At 42.7% G+C, this 20,552-nt stretch overlaps 1 protein-coding gene across 4 annotated transcripts in view; it reads right to left on the bottom strand.

The window, feature by feature from the left end:
• Positions 1–20,552, bottom strand: part of PECAM1 (platelet and endothelial cell adhesion molecule 1) — a 45,616-nt gene that overhangs the window by 20,623 nt on the left and 4,441 nt on the right. For all 4 annotated transcript variants that reach the window (XM_082212470.1, XM_082212469.1, XM_082212468.1 and 1 more), the window contains exons 3-12: positions 18,978–19,271; positions 15,987–16,286; positions 15,507–15,782; positions 12,256–12,507; positions 9,654–9,935; positions 8,085–8,366; positions 6,683–6,790; positions 6,001–6,028; positions 4,156–4,229; positions 1,301–1,360 (exon numbers count right to left, since the gene is read on the bottom strand). In XM_082212470.1, coding sequence (XP_082068596.1) covers positions 1,301–1,360; positions 4,156–4,229; positions 6,001–6,028; positions 6,683–6,790; positions 8,085–8,366; positions 9,654–9,935; positions 12,256–12,507; positions 15,507–15,782; positions 15,987–16,286; positions 18,978–19,271 — 1,956 coding nt within the window. The remainder of the gene's footprint in view (positions 1–1,300; positions 1,361–4,155; positions 4,230–6,000; positions 6,029–6,682; positions 6,791–8,084; positions 8,367–9,653; positions 9,936–12,255; positions 12,508–15,506; positions 15,783–15,986; positions 16,287–18,977; positions 19,272–20,552) is intronic.

Genomic DNA, 20,552 nt, shown 5'->3' on the forward strand with positions numbered 1-20,552 from the left:
CACTAGAGACCAAAACAAACCCAGAGAGTTGGAGAGACTAGTAGGGACTTGCTTTTGCCATGTATGTGTGGACAGGAGGAGGAGGAGGAGGAGGAGGAGAAGCCATGATACATTTGACCCAACCTCTCCTTCCGCAGAATCTCTCCCCCTTTATCTGGGGCTCCGAAACAAGAAGTGGCAACTTCAAATACATATTTAATATTGTAATTTAATTTTAAGTAAATGTGGATCCCACCTTTCAAATAAATTGCTGCTGAAGAAGCAACCCATGAACGAGCCATGTCTGGTAACTTGCAATTAGATTTATTTATATTTATTTGTAGTTGTTACTTCTCTCAGTGGATACGTATTTATTTTAAATATATATATATAACATGCAGATCTTAATTCATTCAACAATGTGCTATTTATAATTGTTTGATTAACAGGAGGCTGTGCTTAAAATTTCTTTGAGTGGACAGTATCAGCTAATTTTAAACCAAGCAAAAAGGAAGTCTAGCACAAAGTCTGACGCAACCCAATGCGTAATGGAGATATCAGTCTTTCTAAGAGCTAGACTAGAGGCTATATTCACTACCTATCTGTGCCCTTAAGTGCAGCATGTTTAACACAAATTGCAGGTGTGATCTCTCCGATCTGGACTGAGATCCTAGCATGTGGAGCTTTAGCCAATTGCCCCCTTCTCTGACTCCAACATGGATTTAGGTGCCCATGGCTGTAATTCGTATATGGAAATAAATCTGTAATGTGCCTAGTAGAATCTAGCAAGACTTGACAACAGCTAACTTGAGCTTTTCCACTCAGTCATTGGATTGGCAATCAGTATAAAACATGGCAGGGACATATCTAAGCATTAAAAGCATTTGCTCATATGCTACGCTAATAGTGTTGACCTTGTGTCAACAAAACATATGGTGGAAGTTGGCAGGTTTGCTTTGCTGTGGGGACGTTGTTGGTGGGGGATAGAAATAATAATAGATCTCTTTGCATATTCAAAATGTCAAGTGATGTCAAAGCAGCAATGATAAAAAGAAGTGGGTAAGGATCGAAAGGTCCCTCTAAAATATTTTAACACTTGTAAAACAGGAACAAGCCTGATTGGGCTTTCTGTGGAATTTTTCAGTATCTGAATCCAAGTGGCATCCATGTAAATTGTTGTATTTTGAAATTTATCCCCGGAAAAGATATACAAGCAGAGTGAAATCACTCCAAGCTGGAATACATTCTGTTCTAATCCTCAATGAACTATACTCTCTTGAAAAGTTAGAAATACACTCAAAAATAAAATCCCAGAAATTACCTTGACCATCCTCGTTTGATTTTAAATTATTTTTTTCACCATCTTCATTATAACCTGACCCTAAAATGTTAAAAAAAAACAAAACAAGAGATGAGCAGACAAACTAATTAGCAGCAGTTTTAAAAACAGCTACAACTCCCTTTTAAGCACAATATTTGTATCATCACATATCACGTATAGAAAGTCTTAACCTGGGGTTTTGCCCTCCACAGTCTCCAGTGTGCCCCATCCTTGAATCTTCCTTATCCTTGCCTGCTATAAATACTCACAGTCAGGCCCCTCATTTGATTCTTGAGCTATGCTCTGCAGCCTGCTCCACTGATGGTTATTCCCTTTTCCTATGCCCTGCTCTTTGAGAGGCTCTCGTGGGTTTTTGGTTTGTTTGTCCCATCTTTTCTGGTTCTCTTTAAGCTCCTTTGACCAGCTTGAACTAATTCAGACCCTCCAAGTGCCCCTCTTTTCCAGGGACGTCCCTGATTCAGAGAAGCTGTCCCAGTTTCTGATTTGATCCTGGAATGTCCCACTTTTCCTTAGCATGTTCCTATTTTCATTGGAGAAATGTTGGAGGGTATGGAGTTACCCAACGCCCGAGGTGTCTGAAGTCAATCCTATATGGGGAAGATTTTTTTAAATGTTTAATGTATTATGATGTTTTTATATATGTTGGAAACTGCCTAAAGTGCTAAGGCAACCGAGTAAGATGTGCGGGGTATAAATAGTAAAATTATCATTATGCAACGGGATGTCCATATTTTCATCGGAGAAATGTTGGAAGGTATGCCGATTACCTGGTGACAACTCTTCTGTGCTTTTGACTACACATCTGTATGATGAACTTTGCTTAGATTGACTATGACAGCTAAGGTTTGATCAATTTGACATTGCTGGGTCTCATTTTAACAGGTAAAGACTCCATTTTAGGATCATGCCAAGCCAAGCCAACTGATATAAGAGTGTTGTGCTTAATTTCCTGTGTCTGAACATCATACTTAGCAGTCCAGTACACACAATACACAGTCCACCTGAGATTGTCTAGCAGGCTCACACCCTCCTCAGGTGTGTTTGCTCCTCCCTTTCCTGAATAATTTTTTTAAAAAATAAAAGATTGTCCAGTAGCTCCTTATAGACCAGCCAAGTTTGTTCTGGTATAAGCTTATAAGCTTTTTCTTTTTCTCCCCCCCCCCCCCGACTGCATCAGACCAACATGGCTCCCTACCTGAATCCCTCCCTTTCCTGGTTAGCAATAAATGTGGTTTACTTCGACATCTAAAACCAGTGTAATCCTAGTTACTGCTAATCAAATGCATTTTTGTATTCTTTACAAAATTCAGAGAAATGCAAATTATGAAGGCTAGCTGTATTTCGGTTTGCGGATTGTTTTAGAAAGTGCAGATTGAGTAGGTCCGCCTTTTAATTCGGACTGAATTTATTTTCTCCTCCATCCCTACTTGAGGGCCAGGGTGGCATAGCAGGTTCTACAGTTGCAGCTAAAGGGATAAGGGAAGCCCCCTCCCAAGACTCTCCTACTTCACCCACATCCTTTGAAAGGTGCAGAGGATGCTTGATTTAAATCACAATTTAAATCACTAGTCAGTAAGACTTGATTCAAATCATTTATTTATTTTTACAGAAAGACTCATTCTTGCTGGTATAACCTTAATATTTACAACCAGATGAAGGTTTCGTTTTTGGAATAAAAAATTTTCAGAGTAGTTTTTACAGTTATTTCAAAAATTACCAATTTGGTTAAACTATTAGAAATACATAGAAAGGTAATTATGAAATTATTGTGAGGTTTAATAAGTTAACTGTTTATATTTGTACAACTTTTCTGCTTTATTGGAAGGAGAAAAATAATCATTTCCTTAATAACAATTTAAACAATTTCTTACAAGTCAGTTACATTTGTTGTGAGACATTGGTGTTGAGTGCAGTATAAGGTTGGGCAAGAAGAGTGGGGAGAAGCTGATATTCTTTTGCATAGTGTATGTGGTAGGTTCTTTCTATTCGTTTATTACATTTCCTTGGTAGTGAGAGGTTTTGGGGGGACAGGGTGTGGTTGGTTATCTGTGCTTGGCTGCAGTGGGGATTGTTTGCATTTGTGAGGGTGGGGAGGGCTTGGTGAGTCAGGTAAGCCAGGTTGATTCACATGCTGTTGGTGGATTCTTGTTGGGCTGTGTATGTGATAAAGGGGAGCCATACTGGGGTGAAGGCGTCCTCTTCTATTTGTTCCCGTGTCAGTTTCTGTTTATTAGTTAGCTTTTCTATTAAGGCCGTTTCCCATACAATTTGATACCATCGGTCCATGTTTACTCCTGACTCGTGTCTCCAGTGTCTGACTATGAGGCTTCTTTCTGGCTGCTGAGAGTAAGTGGGTTATAAAATGTATATAATGTGAGTGGTCATTATGATGGAAGAGGTTCAGTAGGGCCAGTTCTGGGGTGAGTTCTAATACCTGTTTAGTTATTTTGCATATCTCTTGTAGGACTGCTGTCCAGAAGGGTTGGATTTTAGGGCATGTGGAGGTAACCTCACAGGGTTGTTGTAAGCACACAAAAAACTGAAGAACCATGTATGCCACCATGAGCTCCTTGGAGGAAAAGACGGGATATAAATATAATTAATAATAACAAAATATGTGGCCCATGTCCCTATGTAACTGTATCTATCAAAGCCAAGTTCATCTGAAAAGCAAAATACAGTCAACCCTTTTGGGTATATGAATAAGAATCTTTTGTTTGGGCCAGGTATGAATAATGGCATGATTTCAAGGTGGAAGTAGTAATACTAGGAGAGAGAAAGGGAAAAGGAGTCTGAAGCAGACACTATCAATAAGGTCATTAACCATAAGCTACCAAAATAGAAATCCCCTTCATTATTCTGTCGTGGTGTCAGCTTCTCACCCACTGAATTGGTTGCTGCTATAGAACTGAGAAAAGAAAAACAGAACAAAGAACAGAATATGAAGCACTGGTATTTTAACAACAGAAGGTCATCTTTTAATAAAGCTCAGTCTTCCCCTTGATCTCAGGGATATAATTCTGGGGACATGCAATCTAAAGAATCACGGATTTCCACAAATGCTTCTAAGACACTAAGCTGTTTCATAGATGTGCAAAGGCATCATGGGATGTGCCTTTTGATGGTAAGCACCCTTATCACAGTGGGATGTGGGTGGCGCTGTGGTCTAAACCACTGAGCCTCTTGGGTTTGCCGATCAGAAGGTCGGCAGTTTGAATCTCCGCAACAGGGTGAGCTCCCGTTTCTCAGTCCCAGCTCCTGCCAACCTAGGAGTTCAAAAGCACGCCAAAAAGTGCAAGTGGATAAACAGGTACTGCTCAGGTGGGAAGGTAAACAGCGTTTTCATGCGCTGCTCTGGTTTTGCCAGAAGCGGCTTAGTCATGCTGGCCACATGACCCGGACTTAACTATCAGGGGTCCTTTACCTTTACCCTTATAACAAGTCCCTGGCAATTACAATCTAGGTTGCCTTGGCCCCAGGTAGGCCATTTTTCATTGGAAATGTGATACCAGAAGAGCCTCAGATCTGAAGGACGATAAAAAGCCGAATTATTCTTATAAACTACTATTTATATTATTTTTATGTGCCATATTGGGGGGGGTGTCCTGCATTGCCTTTAAAGTGGCTCACAACAATATGAATAATCCAAAAGCAACATAATTATTTGGAAACAAACTAATTTGTTTGCCTGGGTTGTTGAGGCATAATGCTTCCCTGCTGCAGTTAGATTGCAGCCCCCACCCCGCCAGGCCAACTTTATACTTTATCTCATTTGTTTGCTTTAGTATTTTAACACTTAAAACCACACTAGCAGAAAGGCAGTAAAATGACTGCAGGGAGAGGATAGCACCTCGGTGGCATAATCTTCTGTTTTCTTTACTCTTCTGACATTCTCAACACAAACTCCTATACAGTGGTACCTCGGGTTAAGTACTTAATTCGTTCCGGAGGTCTGTTCTTAACTGGAAACTGTTCCTAACCTGAAGCACCACTTTAGCTAATGGGACCTCCCGCTGCTGCTGCACCGCCGGAGCATAATTTCTGTTCTCATCCTGAAGCAAAGTTCTTAACCTGAGGTACTATTTCTGGGTTAGCGGAGTCTGTAACCTGAAGCATATGTAACCTGAAGCGTATGTAACCTGAGGTACCACTGTATCTGCTTGGATTATGGTTACCATTTCCACCACAAAAGATTTGCACAGGCAAATGACACATCTGTGGACGGGGCAGGGGTGAATATACAAACCTTATCCCCAACTTCCGTGTGCTCCTTGCATTCCACCCACCCTGCCAGCCCCCAGTCTTCCTCCTGTCGTATGGGTGATGTCTGCAAAGGGCTTTTGCTGGCATTTTCGTGCATATGAATAGAACACCTCCTACTATTGCTGACTCTGATAAAGCAGGGCTTTTGATAACATAGAGGAGTCTTCTTGCGTTCCAGTAGGTATGAGAAGAACCCCATGCAGCCTGAGGAAGACGGGGGCTGGGGTGGGTTGGTTGGGCGCAAGTATGTTGGGGCAGTGTTTGCATGTGAACTCCTGCTCCTGTCCACCCTTTGAGCATTTGAATGTTCAGGTGAATGCCTGAACCTGCCTATGCACAGGACAGCATCAGGGACACATCATCACCACATTTATTAGAAATAACTCACTATTAGCACGGTAAGAAAGCCAACCTACCTAGTCAACTCCAAAGGATTGCCTTTAGCTTCATAAGGGAAAATAACAGCAAGTTACTAACATATACCACATGTATAGAAAGTCAATTGCATAAATAAATGAACAAGCAAACCATGTTAGCACATACGTTGTTGCTGCACTGATGGGATGAAGAATTCTTAATACAAACAGTTCGTAGCTCACCCAGCACTGCCTTATGTCCAACAATGAGCATTGGTATTTGGTTGTTAATAACAACTCATGGTTACTAACCCACAAAGTTATGTGTACAGTATGAATGTATACAGTGGTACACAGGGACAGGCAGCATTGAATTTTATTTGTCAGCTATTGCAAATACGAATAAAATGATTAAACTAAAAACAAGCAAACAGGAATCATTTAGTTAATGTAATGAGCATTAAATACCACTTTCATGAACTTCGCTGTCACACTATAGCAATCAAAAAGACCAAACCTACAGTTTTGACCAGAATATTGTTACTTTCATCAGAATAGCACTATTTAGCATTGGACTATAACTCCCATCAGCCCCAGCCAGCATGGTAAAAAGTCAGGGATGGCAGCAGTTGTAGTTCAACACATTTGGAGGGCAGCATCTAGTCTATAGCCACCCTGGGTATAGATAGAAAAACATCTGTTCTATTCACCCCACATCTGAATGCTAAAGAAAGTATCTCACCCTTTGCCCTCTTCCGAACATACCACCAGGAAGCCGCAATGGCAATAGCAAGGAAAATCAGAATGATGATTACGACAATGAGCCATTTCTTCCATGAAGCCAGAACAACTAAAAATTAAGGGGAAAGCAGATCACGTGTCAGGCATGGTATGATATCACCACCATCACCCGCAACAACACCGATCGTTCACAAAAAGCAACAAATCTCTTCTGATGCTCAAGGGTGCATTTCCACATCAGTATGAAAAATGTGTACAAATATTGCCACCCCCAAAATCATTCCTGTTCTCAGGTTGCTTAAGTTCCAAGTGACCTGTTTACTGAGCACTCATCCTTTCCCACTCCCCCAATCAGACTTTTTCAATAAGGAAAGTGACAGGAAGATGCACTGGAAAATGTGGGATAAATATTTGCTTGACCCAAATCCGTCCAACTTCCCTGAAAACAAATCAGGACGAATACTCAATGAACAGGCCACCTGGAACTTAAGCAACACTGATGTAGGGAGTAGTAGTAATAATAATAATAATAAATAATAAATTTTATTTATATCCCGCCCTCCCCAGCCGAAGCTGGGCTCAGGGTGGCTAACAACAATAAAATAATACAACATTCTAAAATCATTTCATTAAAATTAATTCAACTCAAATTGATGGCAACCATTAGGCTAAAGTTCTGTGAAGATTACCAAAGGAGGGAGTCAGGCTGTGCCCTGACCAAAGGCCTGGTGGAACAGCTCTGTCCTGCAGGCCCTGCGGAAAGATGTCAAGTCCCGCAGGGCCCTAGTCTCTTGTGACAGAGCATTCCACCAGATTGGAGCCACAGCCGAAAAAGCCCTGGCTCTAGTAATGTTGTCAAACCCCCCTATTTGACTTCCCTCCTTCTAACATCAGGAAGAAGCAATATTCCACTGACATGACACGAGGGCGCTGACAATTCACCACTAGAAACCCCAAGGTACCCTTGCCGAACGACATTTCCAGGGTTTCCTAGAACGAGGAAACATCTGCTAAAACCCCTTTAAAGTTTACACTGCAGGTGTGCCTTGAAGAGGTTCGTGAGCTGCATCCTCCTTGCTTCTGGCCACTCTTCTCTTTCCCCTTTATCCCAAGAATATCCTTGCAGAAAATGCAAATACAAATGAAGGAGGATTTGGGGCCCAAAACATTCTGTCACCACACATATTTACTGTCAATGTACACAATTCTGGAGACCCGTGACCAACAATAACTGTCCAAACTAGGCTACCTTGGAATACACCTATCTGGAGCCTCCTGAAATATGGGTAGCATTTGGATAAAAATGCATTAGTACCCGAGGTGCTATTTAAAGAATTTCATCAATTTGAATGCTATGGCACCATATGTCCAAATCAATCAATCAATCCATGAACAGAACGTACCGTTGACAGTCATCATGTTGCTCTCTACAGGTGATTTTGCTTGGTTGTCAGCTCTGCAAAAGTACTTCCCTCCATCTTGGCTTGTAAGGCTATCTCTGTACCAAACAGCAATGCGTTTTGTCTTCTCTGTTACTTTATACAAAGGTTTGGGGTGGTTTTCTCTAAAGAAGGTGAACTCAATAGGATAAGATCCTGAACCAACAGAGCAGGAGATTGCGAGCTCTTTGCCATCTTCCACATCTCCATGTGAAGGTCTCCCCAAGCTTATGCTACCAACTGGAGCTGTGGATTAAAGTACAGAGAAAAGGCTGAACAGCAGTGGAGAAGTGCTGGCTAGATGGCAAATTATAAATGCTGGAGGTAGGTTAAGAGCAGTTATACATAGAATTCATTTCTAGCTAGCAATACAACCTAGTTATTTAGTACTTTTGTTTCCTTGTTTTTGAGTTCAAAGAAGTCACTGTTTAACATGGTTGCACTGAGTTACATCTTTCCAACAATTACACAAAATTAAAATTAAAAATAAAGTAACAATGAACAGTCAGATAAGTGTTTCTGAATGTATTAAAAAGTTGTGTCGAAGTGTATATACCAAAATTATTACAATTATTACAGATATGAAATGATGTATAGTAAAATGTATTGCTTAGAATCATAGAATCATAGAATCATAGAGTTGGAAGAGACCACAAGGGCCATCGAGTCCAACCCCCTGCCAAGCAGGAAACACCATCAGAGCACTCCTGACATATGGTTGTCAAGCCTCTGCTTAAAGACCTCCAAAGTAGGAGACTCCACCACACTCCTTGGCAGCAAATTCCACTGTCGAACAGCTCTTACTGTCAGGAAGTTCTTCCGAATGTTTAGGTGGAATCTTCTTTCTTGTAGTTTGGATCCATTGCTCCGTGTCCGCTTCTCTGGAGCAGCAGAAAACAACCTTTCTCCCTCCTCTATGTGACATCCTTTTATATATTTGAACATGGCTATCATATCACCCCTTAACCTCCTCTTCTCCAGGCTAAACATGCCCAGCTCCCTTAGCCGTTCCTCATAAGGCATCATTTCCAGGCCTTTGACCATTTTGGTTGCCCTCCTCTGGACACGTTCCAGTTTGTCAGTGTCCTTCTTGAATTGTGGTGCCCAGAACTGGACACAGTACTCCAGGTGTGGTCTGACCAGAGCAGAATACAGTGGCACTATTACTTCCCTTGATCTAGATGCTATACTCCTATTGATGCAGCCCAGAATTGCATTGGCTTTTTTAGCTGCCGCATCACACTGTTTGCTCATGTCAAGTTTGTGGTCAACCAAGACTCCTAGATCCTTTTCACATGTACTGCTCTCAAGCCAGGTGTCACCCATCTTGTATTTGTGCCTCTCATTTTTTTTGCCCAAGTGCAATACTTTACATTTCTCCCTGTTAAAATTCATCTTGTTTGTTTTTGCCCAGTTCTCTAATCTGTCAAGGTCGTTTTGAAGTGTGATCCTGTCCTCTGGGGTGTTAGCCCAGCATTTAACCTTCTAAAACAAAAACAAAGTGCCTCTTTTAAGAAAGCACCAGACACTTACCTATCACTGTAATGTTTACCCGAGTGCTTCGTTGTGGAACGGAATGGCCGTTTTTAGCTTCACAACTGTAGTCTTCTGGAACATGTGCATTGGTTGCTTTGACCGAAAACTCTGCCGGTTCATTTACTTTTACTTCTGTCTTGTTAACATATATGCCTCCTCTGTACAAAGTATATGTTATAGGTAGAGTTCCATTGCTGGAATAACAGTTTACAGTGAAAAACTTCCCCAATACTGCTACTTGGGAAGTCGGTGGGGAAAGTCTTGGTTTGGAAACGGGAGCTGGAAAAAGAATTAAATGAAATAGGTGCATAAGCAGCTACATGAATAATCCTGCTTAAAGTCATTTCATAAGGTGAGCAATAAGAAATGCACAAAGCTGCCAGGAAACAATGCTCTGTGCACTTGAAGAACTCTAATCACACAGAGAGCAGTCAAAATATATAAAAAAATATAAAAAGTTGTCTAGTAGCACCTTAGAGACCAAGGGAAATGCACTGTGCATGTTTTCAGGAACATTCCCTCTTTAAAATGCCTTCAAGAGGGAAAACCTCACAGGCCAACGTACAGTAATACCTCCATGAACGTCCGCCTCGTCTAGCATCCATTCTGGCAGACGTCTGCAGCAAACCCAGAAGTACTGGAATGGGTTACTTCCGAATTTGCTGTTCGCGCATGCGCAGAAGCGCAAACTGCTCCATGCGCATGCGCAGACACGGCAATTTGCCCTGTGTCCTTTTCAGCTAGCAGCCAGGGCTTCAGAACGGATCCCAGTCACAAAACAAGGTACGACTATGCTGATAATTAAATAATAATAATAATAATAATAATAATTTATTTTTTATACCCCGCCCATCTGGCTGAGTTTCTCCAGCTACTCTGGGCGGCTCCCAATCGAATATTAAAAACAATACAGCATTAAATATTAAAAACTTCCCTAAATAGGGCTGCTTTCAGATGTCTTTTTAAAATAGGATAGTTGCTTATTTCCTTGACATCTGATGATACAGGAAATATGGCTCATTTTTTTGAAAACAACTCCCAAGGCTAAACCCTGATAAAGTACACTACTCTTCCAGCTCTCATTTGTAGAGGTGATTATGCTGAATAATATCAGCACAGTATTATTAGGACTGATGCAGGCTGAATGCCACCTGAGATAGAGCTGATGATGTCAGAAGAAACCCAAGGGGTCTCGGGTCTTTGTGCTGTTCCTAGCATGGCTGGCCCTGGGTTTTAGTGTTCACTCTCAAGCCATACACAGTTCATTGAAAGAAACTACCGGTAATCTTAACCCACCTGTGAGCAGTAAAGGAGAGTTGGGTTCCTGTACCACTAACAACCCCTCTTTTCCTTTTTCAGATTGTAAGCCTAATTCTTATTGCTCTTTGTGAGTTGCGGTGGGAGCCTATTTGACTGAAGAGCACTGTAAAAATGTGGACACGCAGCCTCCACAGCCCACATCTCCTCTGAAATCCTGAGAAGGCACCTCTGCCACCACATGCTGATGAGTGGTCCACAGAGAGAGCCCCACAGTTTGAAACCCCAGGGCCTAGAAGCAGCTAACAGCACCAGTCTTGCATGGGGCCCGATGCAGTATTCAAGAGGTGGGGCCTTGAGTACCTGAACACCTAGCGCAGGCTGTAATGATCCAGGGCATTGGCTTGAAACCGTCTATCAAAAACTTCACTCTTGTGGCCTATCCCCACAACACCTAGTCACGATGGGCCCTACTAAAGCAAACAGTCTAATTGGTCAATGTCTAAAAGATATTGAGCATCAGAACAACCTGGCCACTATAAGAAATTCTGTCCTTAGTACGTTCATTTTCCACCTTTCCATTTTGATTCTCTGGCCCCATATCTGCACAAACTTATTATCCCAAAATACAGACGTGCTTTTACACTTGCAAGACTGGGTGTTTTGCCATCTGCGGTACTTGAGGGTCGATTCCGAAAGATCCCACCTGAGAAACGTCTTTGCCCTTGTGGAGATGGTAGCATCGAAACAGTGGCACAAGTCCTCCTGCCTTGCACTCTCTACAAAGACCTGAGGAACGAGATCATCACCCCACTCGTACTAACCGTCCCAGGGCGCTCAACCACTGCCACAATGTCCTTTCTTCTGTCAGATCAAAATGAGCAGATAACAGCAAAGGTTGCTAGGTTCACAGCAGGAGCAATCAGAATAAGGGCCACAAACTGACTGCTGATTCAGGACTTTAAATTGTGCTCTTATATCAAATTTCTCTTTCTGCATATATTGTAATGTTTTATTGTTGCTATGGCCATTGGCTAATGCGAATAAAGTTTTATCTATCTATCTATCCAGGGCATTGCTGAGACTGAGACGACTTGTGTGGCCTGCCCTAGCTGCAAGATCACTAGCTGTGCTCCTTGAAACCCATACTTAGACCCCTCTCCATGTTGCTGACGCTGCTTTACCTTGCCTTCCTGTCTGAGTGGGGCTACTGATCTCCCTTTTGCTGGGGCCATCACCTATCTGCATTAGTGAGCATACCCAGGAAAGCCGCCATTCTGCAAATAATTCTACTATATCGCTTCATCAGATGAAAGACTTTCATATTTCTCAATCAACTTACCATAAACATGTAGCCGCGCAGGGGCACTCTCCTTGGCAATCCCATTTATCTCAGCTCGACAAACATAGACTCCAGTGTCGCTTACACGGACCTTGGTAACAGTATAGACATCTCTGCTTGCCACTACTCTGTCGTCTTTTATGACTGAGAAATGTATTGGCAGTGAGCTGTTAACTCGACATTCAATTTGTAACAAACTGTTTTCATCCCATCTTGTTTGATTATGAACTAGAATCGGCTTGGAAAACAGTTCTGCAAAAGATATGTGGGGAACAAACAGGTTATCTATCTAGTGCCTTCCTACGTGATCCATTTATAATATAACAAACAGGCAATCGTTCGATATTGATGGGGGACCTCAGAGGTCTATATAGTCCCAGGCACCTAAAAAAAGCCAAGCCAAGCCTCAGACCATGAGATTTCCAGTTCAAGGTCTGGAATTCCTTACATGTGTTAAGATAAAAGTAAAAAGGTAAAGGGACCCCTGACCACTAGGTCCAGTCATGATCGACTCTGGGGTTGCGGCGCTCATCTCGCTTTATTGGCCGAGGGAGCTGGCGTACAGCTTCCAGGTCATGTGGCCAGCATGACTAAGCTGCTTCTGGCGAACCAGCGCACGGAAACGCCGTTTACCTTCCCGCCAGAGCGGTACCTATTTATCTACTTGCACTTTGACATGCTTTCAACCTGCTAGGTTGGCAGGAGCAGGGACCGAGCAATGGGAGCTCATCCCCTCGCGGGGATTCAAACCACCGACCTTCTGATTGGCAAGTCCTAGGCTCTGTGGTTTAACCCACAGCGCCACCCACGTCCAATAAGATAAAAGTACCCTCTGCTTATTGAATACACATGGTATAAACTCAGACTGATCTTGCTTTTATGAAAGTGCCGTGTTACATTGCAACGCATCACTAATTGACAAGTGTTTCAACAAGTTATACAAAAAATGCTGTTTAATGTCACACAGCTCAGTAATGTCACAAATCATGCACAGTATGAACATTCACTTCACAGCTTTCCCTGCCCCTTCCATTTCTAATTTTCAGGAGATGCCATGCCGTGCTGTGTGGAGTCAAGATGATTAATTTTTGCTCTTTTATTACAAATCGACCTGTTCATTCACCTACTCATTTGTTTAGATGACTGTAAAAGTTTGGGTTTTAGTTTGTTAGTTTTTCAGTTCACCGTTTACATTTTTTTGTCTCCACACAAAGGCACAAAGTACATAATGTATCCTTGCAAAACACAGTCGTTTCTAAAACTCTAAAGCATGGGTTGGCAAACTAAGGCCCGGGGGCCGGATCCAGCCCAAATACCTTCTAAATCCAGCCCGCTGACTGTCCGAGAATCAGCGTGTTTTTACATGAGTAGAATGTGCCCTTTTATTTAAAATGCATCTCTGGTTATTTGTGGGGCCTGCCTGGTGTTTTTACATGAGTAGAAGGTGTGCTTTTATTTAAAATGCATCTCTGGGTTATTTGTGGGGCATAGGAATTTGTTTATTTCCCCCCCAAAAAATATAGTCCAGCCCCCCACAAGGTCTGAGGGACAATGGACCGGTCCCCTGCTGAAAAAGTTTGCTGACCCTTGCTCTAAAGCACACAAATAAATCAGCAGCTATAATTGAACAGTAAAAGCACATGAGACATTAAACGTGAATGAAATTCTCCCCTTGCAGCATGGCAAGGCCTGAATCAAATTAGAAGCAGGCCTGACTACATTGCAATTACTCGTAGGTGCCTGCAACTTATGTGAGATTTCTAATAAGCACTCTTGGGTCTATTGCTTTATTTGAAATAGTCCCTAAACTAGTTGCGTTGTCTGCTAAACCCTTGGGGGGGAAAGTCTTCAGACTTCAGCTGGATAAACAGAACTGATTTATTAGTGGAGATTATACATAACCTTTGGGTTGAACCGCATTGCCTGCACATGGTTGCAACTTGCCTGAAGGCCAGATTGCACATTACACACAAGTACATGGAACTGTGCGATCGGCTACTACCCTTTCCCCCAATTGCAATCGAAATACCACAGGAGGGAAGCCACAAGGAAGGACAATTTGGAGCGTGCAAATAGGGGTGGGGTGGGGGAGTGCGATGCACCTACCGTATTGGCCTGAATATAAGCCGCACCCGAATAAGCCTTTAAAATTCAAGGGGGGGGGGGGAGGAAAAAAGAAAATACCTGAATATAAGCTGCTCCCTTAAAATTCCGCAGGCACTCACACCCGTTCCATTTTACCGTATGTCTGTTTCAGCAGCAATATCATAAAAGCCAATTTTTGTAAGGTCGTGAATTTAAGCTGCACTTTAACTTTTCACAGTCAGAATTGGGGGGGGGGGGAGTGAAGCTTATATTCAGGCTAATACGGTATTCCCCTATACTGCTGCCCCTCTCTCAATCACCTTCATCCTGTTGTAAATAAAAAATATGCCCTTTTCCCTTATGGGGTATCCAAGAGCCCATATAGAGTCCTTACATAGGTTCCCTATTGGTAGGAGAAAAAACAGAGGCCAACCAGAGAATATTGAGAAGCAAAGCAGCTAGTAAGCCTGATCTTTATTGATCTGTTGCAACAGGGTGCTCCCCTCACTCGCAGGAAAGGCGGAGGACCCTAAAAAAATGCTGTGCAAGGGCTTATAAAGACTTTTGAAATTCCTATCCTCTAGATCAAGCCCACCCTCAGAAACATTAAGCATACATCACAGAAGGGGTGTAACCTAAGACCACCCCTCAGATACATCCCACCTACACCACAGAAATTTAAATGTTGTTTTTCTCTTGTCCTTGTTTATCTCCTGTCTGGCAGGTTACTTGATTGGATTTCCTTGGTAGCCTGGCCAGTCTTTTGTAATGATAAATACTTATTTCCTGGGCCAGGTCACAGGCTCACACCTTATTCATATCTTAAATGTGTCCTTAAGACAGGATTTGTGAGGAAAGAGACAATGGGGAGACTTTTCCAGTTTGACCTTGCAGAGAAAACATTTGGTCAGTTTAGGAATCAAAATGGTTCCAGGATGGCCTTACTGCGCTGATCTATGTACGTGCGGTTATGAACATTGCCATATATCTAAGACCATAAAATTCCTATCACAATCCAAAGCAACTGCGACCAGAACTTTCATCTTTCTGGTTATAAATCTAGATCTTTAGCTATTCCAACCCTGGATACTCATACAAGTCCAGACCTAGTACAAATAAAAGCATTCCATGTGTGTGAATTCGCACAAGTGAGAGAAAGCTCTTACCTGCCACCACAACATTTACTGTGCTGATTTTGGACACGCTCCCAAGTTCCACTTTACACATATAATTGCCATTGTCTTCCATTGTGGCTACTTTAGAGTACTGCACAGACGGACCAGACTTTGTGCTGTTAAGAATCGTTTTGTTCTTCTGGATTATCATCTCAATTTTGATTCGATCCTGGTGACGTGCGATGGTTGTACAGTCTACACGCAGGTGATCTCCTTCTGTAATGTTCTGTGGTGGGTGGACGGTTAAGGTGGGAACGGAAAACGGTTCTGCAACAGAAGGGGGACGGAACCAATATATATATTTAAACCAAGCCTAAATAAAACAAGGTGCACAGATGGTATAAGATTTACTTTTGGTAGTTTGCCATTCATTCCTACACCTGCTTTTGACTAGAAATCCTTTTAGACCTGCAGGAGTAATTATTTAAATATTTAGGGATGACAATAAAGGTTAAAAATTGACCAACTTACCAATGACAGTTACAATTTTTTTGTCACTGCGCTCTGATTTCTCAGATCGAGCCCCCAAAGTCTTATGGACCTCACATTCAAAAAACAAAATGGTGTCCCCCGCATTAATTTGATATTCCAGTTTGGCAAAGTTTTCTGCAAATGCATGCCTCTCCCACTGCTGTTCAGGGTCACGCTGGTGGTTTTTATAAAATTTCAAAGAAAATGGGGCCTTTTCTTCTGGTGCTTTACAGCTTAAAGACACCGTTTCGCCTTCCATCACCTCTGTTTTCTCGACAGTCAGAATGGGCTTACTTATTCCTTTTGAAACGAAAACAAACATGAGATGTTAATCAGAACATGCTTATCTGAGGTGCAAACTAGGTGTTACTTTAAATACCCCTTGGATGGGATTGCTGGTGCCTTTTTTCTTTATCTTTTACAGAGAAAGCAGGAGGAAGAGGCGTGCAGGGGGAGCGCACCGTCCCCAGCAGCACAATCCCAGCGGGGAGCCACCGCGGCTGCCCCCCCCGCCCGCGCTGGGTGACCGGCCCCCAGGATGCACACCCCGCCCCTATGGACAGCGCGTCACGTCCCCGGGATGCGCACCAGCCCCGCCCCCACCTGCTCTTCGCCCCCCTGTGCCAGAGCATAAAGCTCCGCCATTGAGAGGTGCAGGCACATGGATCTAGATCTCTCTCCATCCCAGTTTCTCACCAAAAAACAGAATTCTCAGTGCAAAGAGCAGCTGGGGGAGATTCCCCCCCAGAAAAGCCTACAAAAAATCTTGGAGTGGGCGACATAGATGTTTTCTAATCAAAACACACAGGTAATCCCAAGCAAAGGATTTGCCTACATGTTTAAAACAGTGCCTCCTGATCATTTTGAAGCGGAACCCTTCTGTAACTCAGTCTTTTGGGATCCACTTGCAAATGAATTCTACCTTTCAAGCCTACTTTCCCCCTTTACAAGTTGTAGAACTAGACAAGTTTTTCTTTTCTTTTCCATTTTTCATATTAATCTAAGTAAAGATAACACAGCATGTACTGAGTAGAATTTAAGCATGTCATATAATAAGGGAGGGAGCAAGCAAGCCTGTCTCGTAAAGAGGTTGCTCAGCAGTACTGTTGTGCTATAAATACTGTATGGTGAAATCGACAAAGAGACAAAAACACTGGATACAATATAGGGGCCTGATCAGATGTTGCTTCCCCTTATCTGAATAGGCCCCTAAAAAGGTGAGTTTATGTAGACATAAACTGAAAACAGAGCTATTAGTATATCTGGGAAGACACAGTTGGAAGGTAAGCATTTTTTCCCTGGATCTTATTTGTAAATTGAAGAAAGATGGCAGTTAATGACGGGAGACAGAGCCTTTTCTGTGATGTCCCAGGTCTTTAATTTTTTCTAGCAAAATTAATATACTGCTTGATTGGAATAAAACCTCAAAGCAGTTTACAAAAAAAGTAATACATTAAAATTATTGATTAAAGACAGTTAAAAACAGGCATTCAAAAACATTCCAAACTAATTAATAAGCTAAAAACAGATTTAGACGAATCTAAATTGAAATGTCTGGATAGGTTTACCACTTGCCCAAACAAAAATATTTTAAGCAGGAAAGAGAAAGCGTAGTGAAGGCATGTGACTGGTTTCAATAGGGGGGGAAGTTCCAAAGTGTAAGTGCTGCCACACCCAAATACTGATTTCTTACAAGTGTGGAATGAGCATTATGTGACACATGTAACAGTGCCAGTTCCACAGATCAAAGTGGTCGGGTGGTCATATATGGGGTAAGGTGATGCCAGAGATGCTCATTTGGTGCCTACAAGGCCAACTCAAAACATTTTGGCACCTGGGGCAAACCACAAAATCGCACCCCGTTCCCTGCCAGGGAAGAAGGGGTGAGTGAAGATCTACATCAGGAACAGGGCAGAGAATAAAGGTCAACATCATATGTTGCCCCTGTGGATCCTGCCACCCTAGGTTGTCACCTCACTGTGACTCATAGGTAGGCCAGCCCTGGATGACTAGGTTTTAGGCACTGAATCAAAACATTTTTTATTTTCCCAGCCTTTTAATGAGTGATATAATCTCTACTTATTTATAGCTGCTGCTATTATTGTTTTATTGATAGTATTCAATGGTATTGACTTGTCTTTGTTGTGATTTTATTTGTAATTACTGATTATGCTGTTATTGTTGGAAGGTCCCTTGATGGGGAAAAAACTTAATACTGAAAGGCAAATAAAAATACTTTAAATGAGGAGTAGGGAATCAGTGTGGTCCTCCATATGTGTGGCACTTCAACTCCCATCAGCCCTAGTCAGCATGGCCAATGGTCAAGGAGGATGGGAGTTGTAGTCCTACAACATCTGGAGGGCTATATGTGTAAACAAAAGCAAAAAAGCAAAGAAGGGAGGAAAGGAGGAAATAGCAAAGTTGTTGAGAGAGCAAGGGGAGAGACAGATTGAGAGCAAGGTAGAAATTAGGGGGTGGAAACCCAGTTATAAATGAATTTTAAGCAGTGACAGGACATCCAGGAAGAAACTGCAGGAAGACGTGAAGAAACGATGGTGAGAAACTGAGAGAAAATAACAGAAGAAGCAGGGGTGGGGGAGCTGAAGGTCAGCTGAGTAAAAATGATATTAATGCTAAGAGATGATATAATGAAACTAAACAGAAAAAGAGTAGAGGACCAAGGAGATAATTGGGAGGGACACCAACAGAGAAATCAAAGGAAAGAATATCAGTGGTAGAGGGAACGATTACACAAAGGTAGATTGAGAATGTAGTGGTCAATATTTCATATGCATTAACCAGGTTTAGCCAACATGTGGTCCTCTAGAACTGGTTGAACTACAGCTCCCATCATTCCTGGCCATTGGTCATTCTGGCTGGGGTTGATTGTCCAGGACCACAGATCAGCTACTTCTGATATAAGCAATGGTGCTACTTTAGCATACAGTCATATTAGAGAAAACATAGGGAGGATGAATACGAAGCACTCACCATGTACTTGAACAGCCACAGTACCACTGGCCTTTTTCTTCCCTTCCACATCCAACGCACAGCTATATTCTCCAGAATCAGAAAATCTAGCCGTTGGGATTGTATAATCTGCCCACTCTTGCTCTGATGAACTATTGACCAGAAGCAGTCCATACTTGATAAATGAAAAAGTATAATTCATCTGGAATTGTTCGCTCTTGCTGATGTCCGCAGAGCAGTTGAGGGTGACTGACTCTCCATTATTCACTTCCACAGATGGAGCAACACGGAGTGTCACGCTATTGATGGTGAACACTGGAAAGGAGAAATGTTAGTGACAATTTATAATCCACTGGCAGAGAAGAGGAGGAGGAGGAGAATGCCTCTTCTAAGATGGTGCCTTTTGCCAGGGCTCTTGTAAATACAATTAGTCTTGTGACTAATTTGGGTTCATTAACTTCAGTGGGTCCACGCTGAGTGAGAAGAGCACTGGGTGCAACCTTCAGGCACCTCACCATTCTTGTGACTTTCCTCTAGGTACATTCTAGTTTGCCAATATCCTTCTAAACTGTGGTGCCGTCCACAATGGGACATAGTAAACGTAAAGGTAAAGGTAAAGGGACCCCTGACCATTAGGTCCAGTCGTGGCCGACTCTGGAGTTGCGGCGCTCATCTTGCTTTATTGGCCAAGGGAGCCGGCGTACAGCTTCCGGGTCATGTGGCCAGCATGACTAAGCCGCTTCTGGCGAACCAGAGCAGCGCATGGAAACGCCGTTTGCCTTCCCGCCAGAGTGGTACCTATTTATCTACTTGCACTTTGACGTGCTTTCGAACTGCTAGGTTGGCAGGAGCAGGGACCGAGCAATGTGAGCTCACCCCGTCGTGGGGATTCGAACCACCGACCTTTTGATTGGCAAGTCCTAGGCTCTGTGGTTTAACCCACAGCACCACCCGGTTCCATGGGACACAGTACTCCCAAGTAAAGAGTCACCAGACAGATGTTTTAGAAGGGGTGCTTTCCTCATCCAGTCAAAAGTACGACACCTTCTTCCATCCCAACAGAAGCAGTGGGTGGAACTGGATAATTATAGGTATCAAAAGCTCCCTTCCCCCCTCTCAGGCTGCCCTAGGTGCCAAGTTATTTCGCTATTTTTATGGAGTCCATGATGGCTAAAGGAGAAACAAACTTTCCCCAGCTAGCTGGGGCAGCAGCATGCGATTGGTTGGTACACATACCCTCTATGCAGGAGCAGAAAGCAGGATAAGGAGTTAAGTAATAACAATAACAATAACAAAAAATATGTTGTATCCCACCCATCTGACTGGGTTGCTCCAGTCAGTATAAAGCAGGCATAGGCAAACTTGGCCCTCCAGAAGTTTTGGGACTACAACTCCCATGATCCCTAGCTAACAGGACCAGTGGTCAGGGATGATGGGAATTGTAGTCACAAAAAAACATCTGGAGGGCCGAGTTTGCCTATGCCTGGTATAAAGTACAAAGTATAAAGGAACACATCCAAACAGAAAACATGTTTCAAAATCCAAAACTGGGCTGCCTTCAGATGTCTGCAAAAAGTCCTATGATTGTTAGTCCTT

Source organism: Podarcis vaucheri (assembly GCF_965113315.1).
Source record: "Podarcis vaucheri genome assembly, chromosome: 2".
NCBI classification, from domain to species: domain Eukaryota; kingdom Metazoa; phylum Chordata; class Lepidosauria; order Squamata; family Lacertidae; genus Podarcis; species Podarcis vaucheri.